General features: G+C 37.1%; 2 protein-coding genes across 2 annotated transcripts; one reads left to right on the top strand and one right to left on the bottom strand.

Moving 5' to 3' along the window:
* Window positions 1–248: 248 nt before the first annotated feature.
* On the bottom strand, window positions 249–8,740 carry tap1 (transporter 1, ATP-binding cassette, sub-family B (MDR/TAP)). Its single transcript, XM_077720703.1, has 12 exons — window positions 8,540–8,740; window positions 7,516–7,853; window positions 6,535–6,769; window positions 5,843–5,957; window positions 5,644–5,774; window positions 4,574–4,779; window positions 3,569–3,766; window positions 3,340–3,468; window positions 2,442–2,627; window positions 1,691–1,864; window positions 708–867; window positions 249–646 (listed from the first exon to the last, which is right to left on the bottom strand). Exons 2-12 carry the CDS (start codon window positions 7,849–7,851, stop codon window positions 435–437), a joined length of 2,082 nt encoding a protein of 693 aa, XP_077576829.1. The 5' UTR covers window positions 7,852–7,853; window positions 8,540–8,740; the 3' UTR covers window positions 249–434.
* On the top strand, window positions 8,667–18,745 carry notchl (notch receptor, like). Its single transcript, XM_077721504.1, has 12 exons — window positions 8,667–8,676; window positions 9,416–9,622; window positions 10,980–11,124; window positions 12,149–12,487; window positions 13,181–13,425; window positions 13,510–13,855; window positions 15,054–15,193; window positions 15,280–15,341; window positions 15,419–15,542; window positions 16,393–16,490; window positions 16,553–16,875; window positions 17,939–18,745. The coding sequence occupies exons 1-12, from the start codon at window positions 8,667–8,669 to the stop codon at window positions 18,432–18,434; spliced, it is 2,535 nt and encodes an 844-aa protein (XP_077577630.1). The 3' UTR covers window positions 18,435–18,745.
* Window positions 18,746–19,480: the final 735 nt, after the last annotated feature.

Consider the following 19,480-nt stretch of genomic DNA (forward strand, 5'->3'; position numbering starts at 1 on the left):
TTAAAAAGTAAAAATATGGCCAAGGTATTGGTTTGTTACTTTGTCGAAATTTCACAGATATAAATGTATTAAATTACATTTTACATGCACAATGGGGGACAATATAAGACACGTAAAAACAGTAGAATATAGTGTTGTGGTCAATATGTCAAATTTGCTTAATATGTGAGAATGGAGGAAATTGACTAATGTTAAAAATATATATGTATTGTATGCATTTACCCAATGAGGTAGAAATTTAATAAATAAAAATAAATTAGTCCTTTATTCCACCTCTTTTTTCACCATCTGAGTATATAACGGACAGGTTTCCATCAGCTGGTCGTGGCGTCCTTCTGCCTTGACGGTTCCTTCGTGGAGAACTACAATATGGTCGGCCATCTTTACTACGCTCATCTTGGTAGAAATCAGCAGCACAGAGCAATTTTCTAGCTTCAGGAGGCCCTGGTAAACCTACGAAAACCAAATTTTGAGTATCCATCAACCGTCAAATCCAAAAAGTATTTTACCTGATATTCATTTCTGCTGTCCAAATCACTGGTGGCGTTGTCTAGAACCAAAATGGTGGGTCGTCGGATTAACGCCCGGGCAATGGCGATACGTTGCTTCTGGCCGCCAGATATTTGTCCTCCTTTCTCGCCGGCATCTAAAAAAAAAATTAGGGTAAGACGTCGTCCCGGGGATACATTCTTCCGGAGAGTTTGGACCTGTGTCGTAGCCCTTGGACATTTTGGTGATGTCCTTGTGGACACTGGCCATCCTTGCGGCCTCGTACATGTCCTCGTCGCTGGCCTCTTCGCAGCCGTACTTGATGTTCTCCCGCACGGAACGGGCAAACAGCGCCACGTCTTGGCTAACCACCGAGATCTGAAGATTCGAGACTTAGACTTAAAAAGAGATATTTATGGGAGGGTACTTGCCCCAGTCAGTGCTCGGACGTTTGGTCGCTGGTCTTTTGGTCTCCGAGAGTTTAATATCTAAGAGAGAGAGTTCAATATCTAAGTACTGTATAATATCTAAGTACATTTGACCGGCGACCAAAAGGGACCAAAAGGGACCAAAAGACTTTCATAATTTTTTAAATTGTTGCCAAATTTCAATTCCCAAAATGGATTGACCCTTGATCCAGGTACTGTTTAATATCAAAGTACTGTTTAATATCTAAGTACTGTTGAAAACAGTAGATATGTAGATATTAAACTCTCTCATGAATATTGAATATATTGAATTTTGAGAGCTGGTTTCAACAGGACTTAGATATTAAACAGTACTTAGATATTATTAAACAGTACTTAGATATTAAACAGTATTTAGATATTAAACAGTACTTAGATATTAAACAGTACTTAGATATTAAACTACTTAGATATTAAACAGTACTTAGATATTAAACAGTACTTAGATATTAAACAGTACTTAGATATTAAACAGTACTTACATATCAAACAGTACTTCGATATTAAACACTACTTAGATACTAAACAGTACTTAGATATTAAACAGTACTTAGATATTAGACAGTACTTAGATATTAAACAGTACATAGATATTAAACAGTACTTAGATATTAAACTCTCTCTCATGAATATAATTTTGAGATCTGGTTTCAACAGTAAACTCTCTGTCACCATTTGACCGGCGACCAAACGTCCGGTCATGGGCCCCAGTCAAATATGTTGGTCCAGGTTACCTTTTGCCGAAGATAAGCATCCTGATAACAGTTAATGGGTTGCCCATCCAGGAGGATGACTCCATCTTGGGGCTGATAAAACCTTTCCAGGAGCTTGACACAAGATGATTTTCCAGATCTGTTGAGCCCCACAAGTGCAGTGACCTTCCCGGGTTTCATTTCCAGGGACACATTCTGGTGAAATAATTCAAATTCAAAATTGGACAATATTTAGGTCAACCATTCCTTAATATAATTCAGTGTCTATAAAAATAATTGCATTAATTTAACAGCCGATTTTAGCAATGTATTCAATTTTTTGGACTATATTAAATGAACATAATTATTTCCATACACAAGGCTCATTACAGCATCAACGTACTTGTGTTCATTATATTTTAACATTTCAATACAATTTTTATTCATTATGAGTTTTAAAATAATAAAAAAAATATTTAAAAAATAAAATAAAATAATACATGTTTTAAAAAATAATAAAAAATATTTAAAAATAAAATAAAAAATAATTTAAAAAATAATTAAAAATAAAAAAATATTAAAAATAAAAGTTGAAATAATAAATAAAAAACCTAGGCTTTGTCATCATCATTAACTTGACAAAAACCTAATTGTCATCATACCCAGCTGCGTATAACAAAATTGGTAAACCTGGTTTTATAGTGCTCCAAAATCATAGGCAAAAATTCATTAAACCCAACGAAAATTCATATATAAGTCGCACCCCTTGATTTCTGGAGCTTTTTAAACGAACCTTGAGAACGTCACCATTTCCGTTCGAGTAGGCGAATGTGACATTTTTGAACTCGACGTGTCCCTCCAAGTTTTCCGGGGCCAAGGTTCCATCTGGAGGAATTTGTGGTTTCCGATCCAAATACTCAAAGATCTTCCCAGAACCCCCCACGGCTTTCTTCACCATAGGATAGTAATGCATCAAAGCCTAAATGAGGACACACACAATACATCATTATTTTCTTATAATATATACGACTACCACAGGGGTCGGGAACCTTTTTGACAGAAAGAGAGCCATAAACAATTCATATTTTCAAACATTATTCCCTGAGAGCCATACTCATAATTTACTAGAAGTAAAAAATACATGAAAAAACATATATTTTTAGTCATTTTACTGCCTTTAAAGTAGAAAAAGTCGCAGAATTATGTTGATAAAATTGTGAGATACTACTGTACTGATATTCAACAGTACTTAGATATTAAACAGAACTTAGATATTAAAAAGTACTTAGATATTCAACTGTACTTAGATATTAAACAGTACTTAGATATTCAACAGTGCTTAGATATTGAACAGTACTTAGATATTAAACAGTACTTAGATATTAAACAGTACTTAGATATTAAACAGTACTTAGATATTAAACAGTACTTAGATATTAAACAGTACTAGATATTAAACAGTACCTAGATATTAAACAGTAGTTAGACATTAAACAGTACTAGATATTAAACAGTACTTAGATATTAAACATTACTTAGATATTAAACAGTACTTTTAAAATTAAAGTAACTTTAGACATAGTGTCTAGATTTTAGCAAAGAGCCATTAGCACCCATCGAAAGAGCCACTGGTGGCTCTCGAGCCATAGGTTCCCTACCCCTGGACTACCGCGTTGGAATCCACAACTCACATCCACGACCAAAGCAAACTGAAGTTCGTAGAGGACAAAGGAGACCAGTTCGCCGCTACTTATCATCCCGTGGGTCACCAGAACGCCTCCGTAGTAGAGGATGAAGACCTTCATGGCCAAAGTGGTCATCTGGGGTTTCCCAAAGAAAAATTAAGGGGTGAAAAATAGACTTTAGGATCCAATTATTTGCTATGGAGAAAAATCAAAGTTATCCGGAGGCAATTCGTACGCTATTAGCAGAGGTGGAGCCGGCGTACGCTAGCGCCTCCTGCTTGTTGAGGGTGTACGTGTCCTCTACGCAGCGTCTGTAGCGTTCCGTCTCGCCGTCTTCGTTGGCGAAACTTTTCACCGTCTTGATGCAGGAGAAGGTTTCGGAAGCCACCTGATTGGCTTTAGCAAGAGAGTCTTGAACCTTGACTGAGATTTCCTGCAAAAAAATATAAAAAAAATTAACAAAAAACTGAAAAGTTCAGTTGTTATAATGGAAAATGTGCTCAAGTAAACCAAATCATGTTGTTGTCAAATTCTTAGTTATGAATTGATTTATATATATATATATATATATATATATATATATATATATATATATATATATATATATATATATATATATATATATATATATATATATATATATATATATATATATATATATATATATATATATATATATATATATATATATATATATATATATATATATATATATATATATATATATATATATATATATATATATATATATATATATATATATATATATATATATATATATATATATATATATATATATATATATATATATATATATATATATATATATATATATATATATATATATATATATATACATACACATATTTACATATATATATACATATATATACACATATATATATATATATATACATATATATATATATATATATATATATATATATATATATATATATATATATATATATATATATATATATATATATATATATATATATATATATATATATATATATATATATATATATATATATATATATATATATATATATATATATATATATATATATATATATATCCTTCCCTACCTATTATGACTCATAATAAGTAACTGCTTAATCCTCACTAGGGTCGTGGGGGGTGCTGGAGCCTATCCTAAACTGACTCTAGGATTTGAACCCAGGTCCCCACTGTGAGGCCGACATGCTAACCACTGGCACCACCTTTTTGTGCTCACCTGGTAAAATTGTGCGGTGAACTTTGGCACAAACCAAATGATGGGCAGTCCCATGAGGGTCAGCAGGGACATTTTCAAGGACTGCATCAGCATGAAGACAAAGAGAAAGACCACTCGGCCCGTGTACCACATCAACAGGTTCAGCTTCTCGCTCAGCGCCTCGCTCATGGTGTTGGTGTCCGTGGTGATACGTGACACCAACTCACCTGAAACGACAGTACTGTATTTTCTAGCAGATTTGCCTTCAAAATGTTGAATTTCTCGCATATATATTTTTTTTAACATTTTTTTTACTTTGTATTGATTATTCTTTTGAGTCTATTTACATTTGTAGTTTTTTTATACCAACATTACTTTATTTCACTCCTATTTCATGCCAGCTAGTGCCCGTAGTTAGCTGGGATAGCCTCAAGCACCCCCGGAAAATGAATGAACAATGACCACTATCTATGTACTGTTTAATATCTAAGTACTGTTTCATATCTAAGTACTGTTTCATATCTAAGTACTGTTTCATATCTAAGTACTGTTTCATATCTAAGTACTGTTTCATATCTAAGTACTGTTTAATATGGAAGTACTGTTTAGTATCTAAGTACTGTTTAGTATCTAAGTACTATTTAATATCAAAGTACTGTCTAATATCTAAGTACTGTTTAATATCTATGTACTGTTTAATATCTAAGTACTATTTAATAACTAAGTACTGATTAATGTCAAAGTACTGTGTAATATCTAAGTACTGTTTAATATCAAAGTACTGTCTAATATCTAAGAAATGTTCAATATATAAGTACTGTTTAATATCTAAGTACTGTTTAATATCTAAGTACTGTTTAATATCCAAGTACTGTTTAATATCTAAGTACTGTTTAATATCCAAGTACTGTTTAATATCCAAGTACTGTTTAATATCCAAGTACTTTTTAATATCTAAGTACTGTTTAATGTTGAAGTTAGCTAACCAAAATTGAAAGTTTAGTAAAATAAATTATTTTAAAAAAACTATCACAATAATTGTATTAAGAAAAAGAAAACAAAAACGTTTTAAATTAAAAAAATACACTAACCTGCGGGGGTGCTGTCAAAGAAGGCGATCTCCTGGTTGAGGACGGCTTGGAAGACATCTGCTTGTACGGCTATGTGAAGGTGACTCATGGTGATGTTGTACATCAGGTCAGCAATAAACTCCAAGATAGCCCTACAACGAAATAGCAGACACTCGTAAAAAATGACAGCTAGAAATGGTATTAAATGCTTTAATCCTACCCGGCAACAGTCATGATGGCAATAACCGTGATAGCCTCTGTGAAGGCATCAGGTGAGCCTTGGTTCTGCAGCCAGTCTGTCACGTGACCTGTGTACTTGGGTACCGCCATCTCACCTGAAAACAACAAAAATATATAATTTCATGACGAGACATAAAATATAAAAGGTCATAAAAAATGTATAAGAAATATTTACACACATAAGGCGCACTTAAAAGTCTAAAATTATCTCCAATGTGGACAAGGTGGCCAATCAGAATAGAGCTCTGACGCATTAAGCCACTGGTGTCAAAGTGGCGGCCCGAGGGCCGAATCTGGTCCGCCACATACATTTGTGTGGCCCAGGAAAGTAAATCATAAGTGCCGACATTTTGTTTTTGGATCAAATTAAAATGAAGAGTATAGATGTATATTAAATTTCCTGATTTTCCCCCTTTTAAATCAATAATTGTCATTTTTAATCCATTTTTTCTATGTTTTTGTTCAAAAATCATTTTGTAAAATCTAAAAAATATATATAAAAAACAAAAATAAATATTGTTTTAGATCTATAAAAAAATGAATATTCAGGGGGTTTTAATCCAGTTTTTTAATCCATTTATATTAAAAAAAATCTAAATATTATATCTAAAATGGTCCCGCATAAAATTGAGTCTGACACTCTTGGGCTAGAGGTTAAATCCATAAACTTACAGAAAGAGGACAGCACCACAAGCAGCAAGATGACCGCAAAACGACCCGAGTGTGGCCGCATGAATCCCATCAGTCTTCTCAGAGATGAAATGGTTGGCTTTTTACTCTCCTCTCGAGGTCTTCTTTTCCATCCCCAGATGGACGACACAGACCGAAACAGAGACAGCAACACTGGCTGGACGTATTGACTCCAATAGATCCACGACACCAGCGTCACCAGGTAGCCTTGAAACATCTTCACAAGATTCGCATTGTCAGCTTATCATAGAGCAGGAGTGGGCAAACGTTTGGGCCCGGGGGTCATATTGACTCTAAAAATTTGACAGATGGGCCGGGTCAGCACAAGATAGGATACATATAAAAAAGTGCATTCGTTAATAGTACATATGAAACATCAACAGAAAAAAAGGACTAATGTATTAACATACTCATCACTCATCATTAAAGTAAAAAGTATAAAGTACAAAGTAATGTAAGGAAAGGAATATATTAAGAAATATTAAAATGTCATTTGAAAAAGATAGAGGGGCCGTAAAACACTAAAAACAAATAAGAGTGGACAGAGCTACTGCCACTGGCTTCCGTGTGACAGTGCCATCTTGGGAAAAAAAAAATAATAATAATTGTTAAAAAAAATATTGTAAAAAAATAATTGTTAAAAATAATTGTAAAAAAATAATTGTAAAAAAATAATTGTAAAAAAATAATTGTAAAAAAATAATTGTAAAAAAATAATTGTACAAAAATAATTGTAAAATAAAATGTAAAAAAAAGATTTGTAAAAAAAGAATTGTAAAAACAGAATTGTAAAAAAAGAATTGTAAAAAAATAGTTTAAAAAAACGTCGGCGGGCCGGATTAAAAGGAAGGCCTAGCGGGCCAGAAATGGCCCGCGGGCCATAGTTTGCTCACATTTGTTATACACCATACATGTCAAACCAACATTTGAACTGAAAAAAGTGTCTTTTGTTTTCCCCCTTACCCTTTCCCAGGAGTGCCAGGCCCACATTTCCTCGTCCACAGCCCCGCCCAGGACACGGACCACGGTCAGGTACACCGGCAGGTGCAAAGTTAGGACGAGGATGGTCTGAAAAAGCTCAGAGTTAGGGACCCAACAAGGACCACTTGTTAAAAAGGGGAGCAGCAGTGTCAGGATGAGGGCTCTGATGAGCTCCCCCGTCCATAAAGCGGCGAGCGGGGGGGACGGGAAGTTGGAGAAGACTCGTGGGGACAACTGCAGGGAGCGCAGGAGGCCCAGGACGCAAGCGTCCACGCTCGCAAAGAGGAGCGAGGACAACAAAGAGCTCGTTTTGGACATGTCTGCGAACACAAATAAACTTGGTAAGAGATGGGATCCTTGTGAGGAGAAGTGGGACAGAAAGTCAATGAGTTAATCCATTTATGTCTTGTCATAATTTATCATTTAGTTGATGAATCAATGAGGTCAAATTATTTATTTGTGAGAGAGTTTAATATCTAAGTACTGTTAAATATCTAACTACTGTTTAACATCTAAGTACTGTTTAATATCTAAGTACTGTTTCATGTCTAAGTACTGTTTAATATACACGTACTGTTGAACATCTAAGTACTGTTTCATATCTAAGTACTGTTTAATATACAAGTACTGTTTAATATACAAGTACTGTTTAATATCCAAGTACTGTTTAATATCTAAGCACTGTTTTATATCTAAGTACTGTTAAATTTCTAAGTACTGTTAAATATCTAAGTACTGTTTAATATCTAAGTACTGTTTCATGTCTAAGTACTGCTTAATATCTAAGTAATGTTTAATATCTAAGTAATGTTTAATATCTAAGTAATGTTTAATATCTAAGTACTGTTTAATATCTAAGTACTGTTACCTCTACCACAATACCCGTAATGAGGAAAACAAAAACGTTTCTAATAAAGTTACACTCATGAATTTAAAAAAAAATCTATCAAAGTATATCCGTATTAAGCAAAAGATTAACAACTTTTAACAAAATTTCCGTACTTACTGTACTTTACCCCCAATACTAAAACGGAGTTGAAAACTCTTCCACATAAAACGGAAACTTCTTGTTACGGTTCTCTACGCCAAAATAAAACAAAATAAAATAAAAAACAAGTATGTAGTTTCACATAATGAGAAGAGGTAAAGAACTGCTGTACTAAGATTATCGACCGAACTATACTGACTATTTTTGTAAAACGTCAAAACGAAAGTAAAAGTATTAAACTACGGCAACTCTACTTGGGCAAATTACGTTGAAGGGCCAATTCCAAATAATTAGCTTGACTACGTCACTAAGCTAGCTCATTAGGCTTCTTAAGTATGCCAAAATACACACACAAAATGAAATTCTCTATTTTATTCCTCATAAACTACATCTTTTTTAAAAATATAAGACCAGGAAAGTAAAAAAGTAATAAAAATATACATTATTATATTAAGTTATTTCCTGAATGTTGTGCTTTCAGTAGGCTGTGTATATTTAGTCATTGTAAGATGCATTTAAACAGTAAATACATATAAATTTATTATTAATTATACATCATTTTACTTTGTATTGATTATTCTATTGAGTCTATTTAAATTTGTAGTTGGTTATACCAACATTACTTTATTTTGCTCCCATTTCGTGCTAGCTAGCACACATAGTTAGCTGGGATAGCCTCCAGCACCCCCGGAAAAATAATGAATGAAAATGACCTGACTTTGATATGACAGTGGCACCCAATCAATAAAATTATTTACTGAAAAATCATTTTGTGGATTGAATAAATGTATATTTGTTGACAGAGTACATTATTTTAGCAATGTGTGTGTTTTTTTGTTTGTTTTAGCCGCCAGTGCTTTTTAAAGTATAAGTCATGCACCCTCTATTCTTCAGTACACAGTAGCAGGAAGTCGTCCAGATATCCGCAAAAGGCCTACGGGAAGCAAAGTAAAAAAAAAAAAAAAAAGAAAAGAAAACGTCTGAGTAAAGGAGATCGAGAAGAAGGTTTGGACGTGGATACGGACCTGGAGGTCTTGGATTTGGTCATAATGTGGTTTTTGTACGTACTGGTTTTGCTGGGATTGAGCTGCACCAGACAAGGTAACTCAATTTATCTGTTGGGAAATTCCATTGGGAGAAAAATGGTTTAAAATGGGTAGAAATTTGTCTTTTTTTTAAAGAGTTTGTCCTTCAAGATGGCACCCAGGTGGATGGAATTAAATTATACATTAATTAATTAATAGGTACAGTACAGATGAATACATTATAGAAAATGATAAATACTGTAAGTAGATTCTGGGACAGCAATAATTGTTCTGGAAATTTATCAAGTTAATCCAAAGTATTTTTCTGAGTTAATTCATCATTTTGATTTTTTGGGGAGAGAAAAATTGTCCCTATTTTTTGGAAAGGGGTTATGGAATGAAAAAAAATAAAATAAAATATATTGTCAAGTTTGAATTTTTTTTTAAATTATAATAAGAGATTTTTTTGGCATTTTTTATGAAATATTTATTTTTTGAATTAAGGTATGTAATGGGAAAATAAGTAAAGTCCCTATTTTTGAGGGAGTTCTGGAATTAAAAAAAATAATTAAATAATTGGCAAGTTTGAAAACATTTTAAATTATAATAATGGAAAAAATATATTTTTTTGCATTTTTTATGCAATATTCATATTTTTGAATTAAGGTATATCACGGGAAAGTAAGTAAAAATAAAATTTAAAAATATTAAAGAAAAATAAAGATTTGCTTCAATGAAAAGAGGATTTTTAAAAATTATTTGTATTAATAGCTAAAATTTTCAGGTTTGTTTTTCAATGAAAAGATGAAAAAAAGGATATAATACAGAAATGGAACAAAACACATTGTTGAACTTGCTAAAAATGATTAGAATCTCATTTAATTTGAGCTAAAACAGTAAAAGAGTATAAAATTCTGATCCATGAAAGAAATGCTAGAATAAAAATGACAAAAATATGCAAAAATGATTGGACGGCGGCGTGGAATGCGTCAATTAGGACAAGTTCATTTGGTCTAATGAGTGTTTGTAGTGCCTCGCCCACCTGCCAAGCCCCATTGTCCGTCTCCATCCCGTCCAACGGTCGCCACGGTAACCGGCCTAACCTTTATCCAGCACCGAGTTGGTTTCCTGGAAACTTCCTGTTGACGGCGCCTCCCCCGGCCTGACTTCCCGTTCCCATTTAACACGTCGTCATCAGGAAGTACACGTCGTGGCTCCGATCGCCTTCGGGTCCAAAAAACAATGGAGACGTTATTTATGTCACAGAGATGTGGCGATTAGAAATCATGTTGGTAAAAAAAAATGTTAATTTGAGAAAATATGGCTGACAGAAGCATTGTGCTCTCTGCCACAGCACATATTCTGTGAATACTAACAATATGAAGTGGCAACAAGTATATATATATTTTTTTTCTTCTTTTTTTTGACAGTAGCCGAATCAGCCGACCCGTGGGGGCAGTGTCCCGCCAGCAGAAAGTGCAAAGATAAGTTCGGGGACGGCTCATGTGACAAGGAGTGCATGGAACCCGAGTGTCTCCGAGACGGGATGGACTGCGTCAAGGACAGGGGACCGTGCAAGTGAGACACACTCACATACATACATACATATATAAACATATATATATATATATATATATACATATATATATACACACACACATATACATAAATACAAATATACATATACCGTATTTTCACGACTATAAGGCGCACCGCATTATAAGGCGCACCCACAATGAATGACATTTTTCCATATATAAGGCGCACTGTATTATAAGGCGCACTGTCTCACTGTCTATTTTGGAGAAAATGTAAGACTTTTAAGTGCGCCTTATAGTCGTGAAAATACATTATACATATATAAATACATATATATACATATGCATATACATACATATATACATATACATACACATACATATATACATACAAACAAACACACCATATATATATATATATATATATAATATATATATATATAATATATATATATATATATATATATATATATATATATATATATATATATATATATATATATATATATATATATATATATATATATATATATATATATATATATATATATATATATATATATATATATATATATATATATATATATATATATATATATATATATATATATATACATACATACATATATATACATACATATACATATATACATATATATACATATATACACACATATATATATATATACATATACATATATACACACATATATACATATATATATATATATATATATATATATACACATATATAAATAAACATACACACAACATATATACACATACATACACGTGTGTATATATATGTATATACATATACATACACATGTGGACACAAAATACACACAGACACACACAGATATACGTATAAATAAATAAACACAATTAATTATGTACATATATATCACCTGAATGAATGTAATGCTGCATCACAAATCAATCATTCCTAAAGTTTATACGACAAAAAACAAAGTTGTATTTTTAAACCAGCCTATTGCATATTTCAATTAAAAATGAATCATTATATGTTGCAAAAAAAGTATTTTTTTTTTGCCCCCCCCCAGTCCGGGCCACATCCCATACTGCCGCAACCATTACGCCAACTCTCAATGTGACAAGGGCTGCGACAACGCCCCCTGTGGCTGGGACGGGGGCGACTGCTCCACCCGGGGGAGCGCCCTATGGGCCAAGGGCACGCTGGTGGTGCACGCCACCATCCCACACAAAGGCGCCGCCCCCGCTTTCACCAACACGTCCTTACTGTGGGCGCTCAGCGTTCTACTCCGGAGCCCCCTGGTGCTGAGGGGCTTGGCGCCATTGGCCGCAGACAAAAGTCTCTTCGACTTGGACCCCCAGCAGCTGGTGGACCTGCTGGCTAAGAAACCGGCGGGCGATTCGGACGGGTAAGCATTCCGAAAAATATTTCAGGGTGCCTCCAGCACCCCGTACGACCCTAATGAGGATAAAGGGGTTCAGAAAATGACATGAGATGAGATACAATGGGGTGGTAGAGTGGGTAGCATGACTGATTGGCTGGCCACTGATTTAGGCTTATCTGCCTGCCTGCTGACTGTAGTTATAGTTGGGATGTGCTCCAGCACCCCCTGCAACCTTTGTGAGTTAGTGGTTAGGAAAATGAATGAATTAAATAAAGTGATAAATCTTATTTTGGAAGTCCTTGATTAAGACATCTTTGTGATCAAAACAACAATATGTATTCGTTAGCACAATTTGTACTTTGAGTTAGAGTAACATAAATAAAAAAATAAGCCAATTGATCAACTCAATGCAAAAATATTTGATTATGTCAATAATAGTTTGTGATAATCCTAATGTCAACTCTGCTGATATTTGACATAAAATCCTAGCCTAGCCTAACTTAAATTTGTACTTAAATTAGAGTAACATAAATAAAAAATTAGCCCATTGGTCAACTCAATGCAAAAATCTTCCACTATGACAATAACAGTTTTTGACAATCCTAATGTCGACTGCTGATATTTGACATATACGAGCCTAGCCTAGCCTAACCTAGCATAACCTAGCCTACCCTAACCTAACATAACATAACATAACCTCCTCTCCATGTATCTTAGTTCCCTAGTTTTCCTTCAAATGGACAACCGTCCCTGTTCCCGTCAACCCTCCACCTGTTTCCCCCACGCCACGGAGGCGGCTAGCTTCCTGCGGGCTATCACCTCCCAGGGTTCCATCCCCTACCTGGCCGCCTACCCTCCCCTGCCGGAGTTGAAGGCCGTCGTCGCCATCCGGGGAGTCCAAGACGAGATCGGCGCCCGGGATGAGCGAGGCGGCGCGGGCAGGGGGAAACAAGATGTCAGAGGTTAGCGCCCGTTGCTTTAAACTAGCAAAACGGCAAAGCCTCATCAAGAAATGACCGAGTTGCCCGTTTTTTTTTGCGTTCAAGAGTCGACGCCCACTTGGATCTGGGCGGTGGTTGCCATGGCAACGGGGCTGTTACTGGCCTTGGCTCTGACCGTCTTTCTGGTGGTGAGGCGGGCGAGAAGGTCCAGGCGGCAGAGAGAGGTCGGCGGTGGCGAGGGCGGAGAGCAACGGGCAAGAAACCGCTCTACCGCCGCAGATGGTAAAGCCAAAACTTGGACGGCAAACGGCGCCCAACAGCAGGCCGCCACTGGGAGGCCCGGCCGGGAGAAAGAAAAGGACAAATCGGGTCTGAGGAAGAAGAAGAAAGCCAAGGAGGCGGAGAAGAAGAGGCGGAGGGAGCCTCTAGGGGAGGACGCCATGAGAATGAGGTGAAAATCCGGGTTTGATAAAAAATGATGGGGATTTGGATGGTGTTGGACTCTACCCAAGATCGGGACTAGAAGCCTTCGTCCCTTTTGTCCAAAGAAATGGTGTCAAGACAAATGTCCCGATCATAAATCGAATAGGAATTTTTCGGAAATCGGGACCAATCTTTTTAAAAGATTAGGGTGGGGTTAGGGTGTGTTTAAATACAAAATGGTTAGGGTTATGGTTAGGGGTAGGGTTAGGGTTTAGGGTTAATGTTAGGGTTAGGGTGTGTTTAAATTCAAAATGGTTAGGGTTATGGTTAGGGGTAGGGTTAGGGGTTAGGGTTAAGGTGTGTTAAAATACAAAATGGTTAGGGTTATAGTTAGGGGTAGGGTTAGGGGTTCGGGTGTTTAAATGCAAAATGGTTAGGGTTAGGGTTATGGTTAGGCTTAGGGGTAGGGTTAGGGTTAGTGTGTGTTTGAATACAAAATGGTTAGGGTTAGGAGTCAGGGTTAGGGTGTGTTTAAATACAAAATGGTTAGGGTTATGGTTAGGGGTAGGGTTAGGGGTTAGGGTTAATGTTAGGGTTAGGGTGTGTTTAAATACAAAATGGTTAGGGTTATAGTTAGGGGTAGGGTTAGGGGTTAGGGTGTGTTTAAATACAAAATGGTTAGGGTTATAGTTAGGGGTAGGGTTAGGGGTTAGGGTGTTTAAATACAAAATGGTTAGGGTTATGGTTAGGCTTCGGGGTAGGGTTAGGGTTAGTGTGTGTTTGAATACAAAATGGTTAGGGTTAGGAGTCAGGGTTAGGGTGTGTTTAAATACAAAATGGTTAGGGTTAGGGATAGGGTTAGGGTGTGTTTAAATACAGGATGGTTAGGGTTATAGTTAGGGTGTGTTTAAATACAAAATGGTTAGGGTTTGGGTTAGGGAGTGTTTAAATACAAAATGGTTAGGGTTATGGTTAGGGGTAGGGGTAGGGTTAGGGTTAGGGTTAGGATTAGGGGTAAGGGTTAGGGTGTGTTTAAAGACAAAATGGTTAGGGTTAGGGGTTAGGGTGTGTTTAAATACAAAATGGTTAGGGTTAGGGTAAAAATGTTTTGCTATCGAGTTAAAATGTATAATGCAAACATTTCTGGATATGCAGACTATTTTGATTTAACTAGCTAATTAGCTGTACATGTTAATTAACTCGTGACACTGCTGTTTTTCCCTCAGACCTCTCAAACGAGATCAGGACGTGGCTAGCGACACCGACTTCACGCAGAGTTCCATGGAAGACGTGAGGACATGTAGACGTCAGGAGGACGTCAAACACTGCAGGACCGGAGGATCCCAACAACGAAGACCAGCATCTGGTGAGACCCCTAAATCAGTTTTCGTTGGCCCGAGACCACGTTTACACGACAAATATCCTAACTATCAACTCAAAATTTCCATTCAGCTTCTTCCAGAGGCTGGGACCGGAACACCATGCCACCACCTCTGCTTAGTCCTCCTCAACAGGTCTAGACTTCATTTATTAATTGTTAAATCAGTATTGATTTGAAGTTGTCTTACCTGTTGTACTTTTTGGTGGACAGTCGGCAGAATGGTGCGGCCCGGACGGTTCGGTGGTCCTGATCCGAGCGGTCCGAAGTGGACTAGACCGAGTAGTCCTAGAGCTACTCAGGGCTGGAGTATCTGTCAACAACACGGATCACACTGGTAAGATATGCTAGTATTTTCTCACATATAAGCCGTATTTGTGTCTAAAAAAATGATGACTGTATCGAGGGTGACCTCCTTTCCATGTCTTTTCCCCTTCTCTCCCTCCTGAAGACCCCCTATTGCCTTCCCCCACCCCGGAATAAAACCAACCCTTGGAGCTTTAGCTTCATTCCTTAACATTTCTCCCACTTTTTCTGGCCTTTTTCATCTGCACCCATCTCCAAAAACATCCTTTCATTCTTGCTCTGAACTCTGTAATGTAATAATCACCGTATTTTCACGACTATAAGGCGCACCGCATTATAAGGCGTACCCTCAATGAATGACATTTTTTCCATATATAAGGCGCACTGTATTATAAGGCGTACTGTCTATTTTGGGGAAAATTGAAGACTTTTAAGTGCGCCTTATAGTGGTGAAAATACGATAATTACTATTGACTTCCAGGTATGAAGCACTCACTACTTCACAGTCACCTCTAGAGCCAGCCATTGTTGATGTTTTGGATTTTTTTGTAGAAAATCTTGCAGTGGGGGAGGAGCTATATGATGGAAGATTTTGTAAACTAAGATGGCATCTGCATCATAGTTAACAGTATTGTTTCCGTTCACGCATTTGTGTTTTTTTAACATCCGACAGTGGTGGTTTTTCGTTTTGGGTTTTCTGTTTTTTCCATATATAAGGCGCACTGGATTATAAGGCGCACTGTCTATTTCGGAGAATATTTAAGACTTTTAAGTGCGCCTTATAGTCGTGAAAATACGGTAATCATTAGCTGACTTGCTCCCTCCCTCCCCCTTCCTTGACCCCGCCCCTTTCCCTCCCACCGGAACCCGTCTCACCTCAGGGAGGTCAGCCCTCCACTGGGCATGCTCAGTGAATCACCTCTCCCTAACCAGGACGCTCATTCGCTACGGCGCCGCCGTGGACCTGCAAGACAACAAGGTGGGTTTACTCATCGACATCCTTAAAAAACGAACTGATGTAATACCGTTAATCCCCACCAGGGTGAAACGCCGTTATTCCTCTCCGCCTTTTACGGCTGCTACGACACAGCCAGGCTCCTCCTCCTCCACGGCGCTAATTTGGAGCTCCACGACCGTAGGGGGCGCCGTCCCATTGATGTCGCCAGGGAGGGTCTTCACCATCAGGTGCTGGAGCTTCTGTTAGCCCACCAGATTCAGAGGTCGCCCGCTACTGAGGATATGACCGGCGATATGGTTTGGGAGGAGAGGGCGCTGATGTACTCGCCGTGGGTCGGGACGCAAGGACGCAGCGCCTCCTTCTCGGGGATGGTGGCGCATCGGGATGTGGGGGCGGCGCCACAGAGGTAAGTAAGACCGTAGTACTACTACTAAGTCTCACCCTCACTACTACTAGTAGTGAGGGTGAGACTTAGCCAGATGGCCATTTTTCCATTGATTATATGCATTTGGTTATATTTTTTTAACAAGGACTCTAATTGGATGGCCCTGTAGATGAGTGGTTAGCGTAAGGGTGTCAAGGGTTGGTTCGCGGGCCGCATTAAGGTCAACTCGATTTTATGTGGGCCGGACCATTTTAGATATAATATTTAGATTTTTTTTTTTTTTAGAAATGGATTAAAATCCCTGAATATTTAGGATTTTTTATAGATCTAACACAATGTTTATTTTAGCTTTTTTTAAATATATTTTTAGATTTTATTTTTTTATTTAAATAAATGGATTAAAAGAACTGGGTTAAAAGCCCTGAATATTCAGTTTTTTATAGATCTAAAACAATGTTTATTTTAGCTTTTTTTAAATATATTTTTAGATTTTTTTTTTTGTAAATGGATTAAAAAAACAGGATTAAAAGCCCTGAATATTCAGTTTTTTATAGATTTAAAACAATGATTATTATAGCTTTTTTTTAAATGTATTTTTAGAATTTTTTTATAAATGGATTAAAAGAACTAGATTAAAATCCCTGAATATTCAGTTTTTTATAGATCTAAAACAACGTTCATTATAGCTTTTTTAAAATATATTTTTAGATTTTACAAAATTATTTTTGAACTAAAAACTGAAAAAAATGGATTAAAAAATGACAATTATTGATTTAAAAGGGGGAAATCCGTAAATTTTATATACATCTATACTCTTTATTTTAATTTGATCCTAAAACAGAAAGTCAGCACTCATCATTTACTTTCCCGGGCCACACAAAATGATGTGGCGGGCCAGATTTAGCCCCCAGGCCACCACTTTGACACATATGGGTTACCACATCGGTCTCAGAGCTCTAGGGTCCTAGGTTCAAATCCAGGTCATGCCCAAGTCAGTTTAGGATTGACTCCAGCACCCCCTGCAACCCTAATGAGGATAACTTGGTTAAAGATTTAGAATTTAATGTAAATCCTTTCTTAACAGTAACTGGTCGGTGAGCGGTGTCCAATACGGATCCCCTCAAAACTGGCGACCTCAACTCAACCAATCAGCGACCGCTCTAGTGCCTCCCAGAATCATGGGCCGCTCCCCTCGACCAATCAGCACCTTGCAAGAGGTCACCTCAGAGGACGAGGACCGGGATAGGCGACGAGAACCCCCCAGGGCGGTGACCCCCCACTTTTTATCGCCGCAACCGGCCCCACGGCAGCGTTCTTTCTCCTGTACCCAGCATGCATTGCAACGGCGTTCCAGCTCGCATCAAGTGGAGCCCAATTACGTGATCGTGACGGAACGGACAGCCAATGAGCACATCGAACGAGTGATTGTGTCTCCGCCCCCACCGCCGGAATCGGCGAATCCGACGAGCCGTGACGACAGAGTGGAGCAAGCTAATGTTAGCGTTAGCATTACGGAAACGCCCAAAACGAGAGGTGAAAGGTCGGATAACGCCACTGACGCCACGCAGACGGCTTTGTAGAAAGGATCCCAATTGGAACATTTTTCTAGAACAGTAGGCCTGCGAAATTTTTTTTTTATAGTTTGATTGAAAAACTGCGGCTAACCCGTGGAAAAGCCAATTCTGGCACGTTATTGGGGTTGGTGCATGAGTATGTTTTGTGTGTGTGTGTGTGTGTGCGTGTGTACTGTTTGTGTGATTTATATGCGTTTGCCTGATGTGGGGTTAGGGGAGGTATTGATGGGCAAACTACGGCCCGCGGGCCACATACGGCCCACTAAGTTTTTAAATTTGGCCCGCTGACGTCATCCAAATAATGTATTTTTTGGGGGGAGGGGGTTTGGGATGTTTTTTTTTTTGGATGTTTTTTTTTTATGTTTTTTTTTTCTTTGGTTTTTTTCCCCAAAATGGCGCCGCCAGGCCAAAGCCAGGGGCAGTAGCTGTGTCCACTCTTATCTGTTTTTGGTGTTTTACAGCCCCTCTATCTTTTTTTTAAATGACATTTTAATATTTCTTAATACATTCATTCTTACTTTACTTTGTACTTTATACTTTAATGATGAGTGATGAGTATGTTGATACTTTAGTCATTTTTTCTGTTTATGTTTCATATGTACTGTTAACGGATGCACTTTTTTATATGTATCATATCTTGTACTGACCTGGCCCGTCTGTCAATTTTTTAAAGTCAATGTGGAGGCCCCCAGGCCCAAAAGTTTGCCCAACCCTGAGTTAGGGTGTCCTTCCTGGCTTCCCTTCCCTTGCATGACCCAAATGTTTGTGATTAGTCATCAAAAATGTGTGTATTTAAACCCCGTGTTTGGCATGTCTGTTTTGGGAGCTTGTTTTGAGTAATGTTTTGCCTATTCCTTCAATGCGTGTCTCTCTAGTTTTTGTTTTGTTTACTTTGTCCCAGTTTTGATTATTTGTATAGTTATTTTTAATTAAAATTCCTAATTTGTGTAGCAGTAACAGCGCCCTCTGGCTTTCTGCTTCGTTTTGGATCCCAAGGCAAAATATGACAATATCTTGTGTATAGACAAAACTTCATTTCTGTTCTGAATTGC

This window comes from Stigmatopora nigra, chromosome 7, assembly GCF_051989575.1.
Source record: "Stigmatopora nigra isolate UIUO_SnigA chromosome 7, RoL_Snig_1.1, whole genome shotgun sequence".
Taxonomy (NCBI): domain Eukaryota; kingdom Metazoa; phylum Chordata; class Actinopteri; order Syngnathiformes; family Syngnathidae; genus Stigmatopora; species Stigmatopora nigra.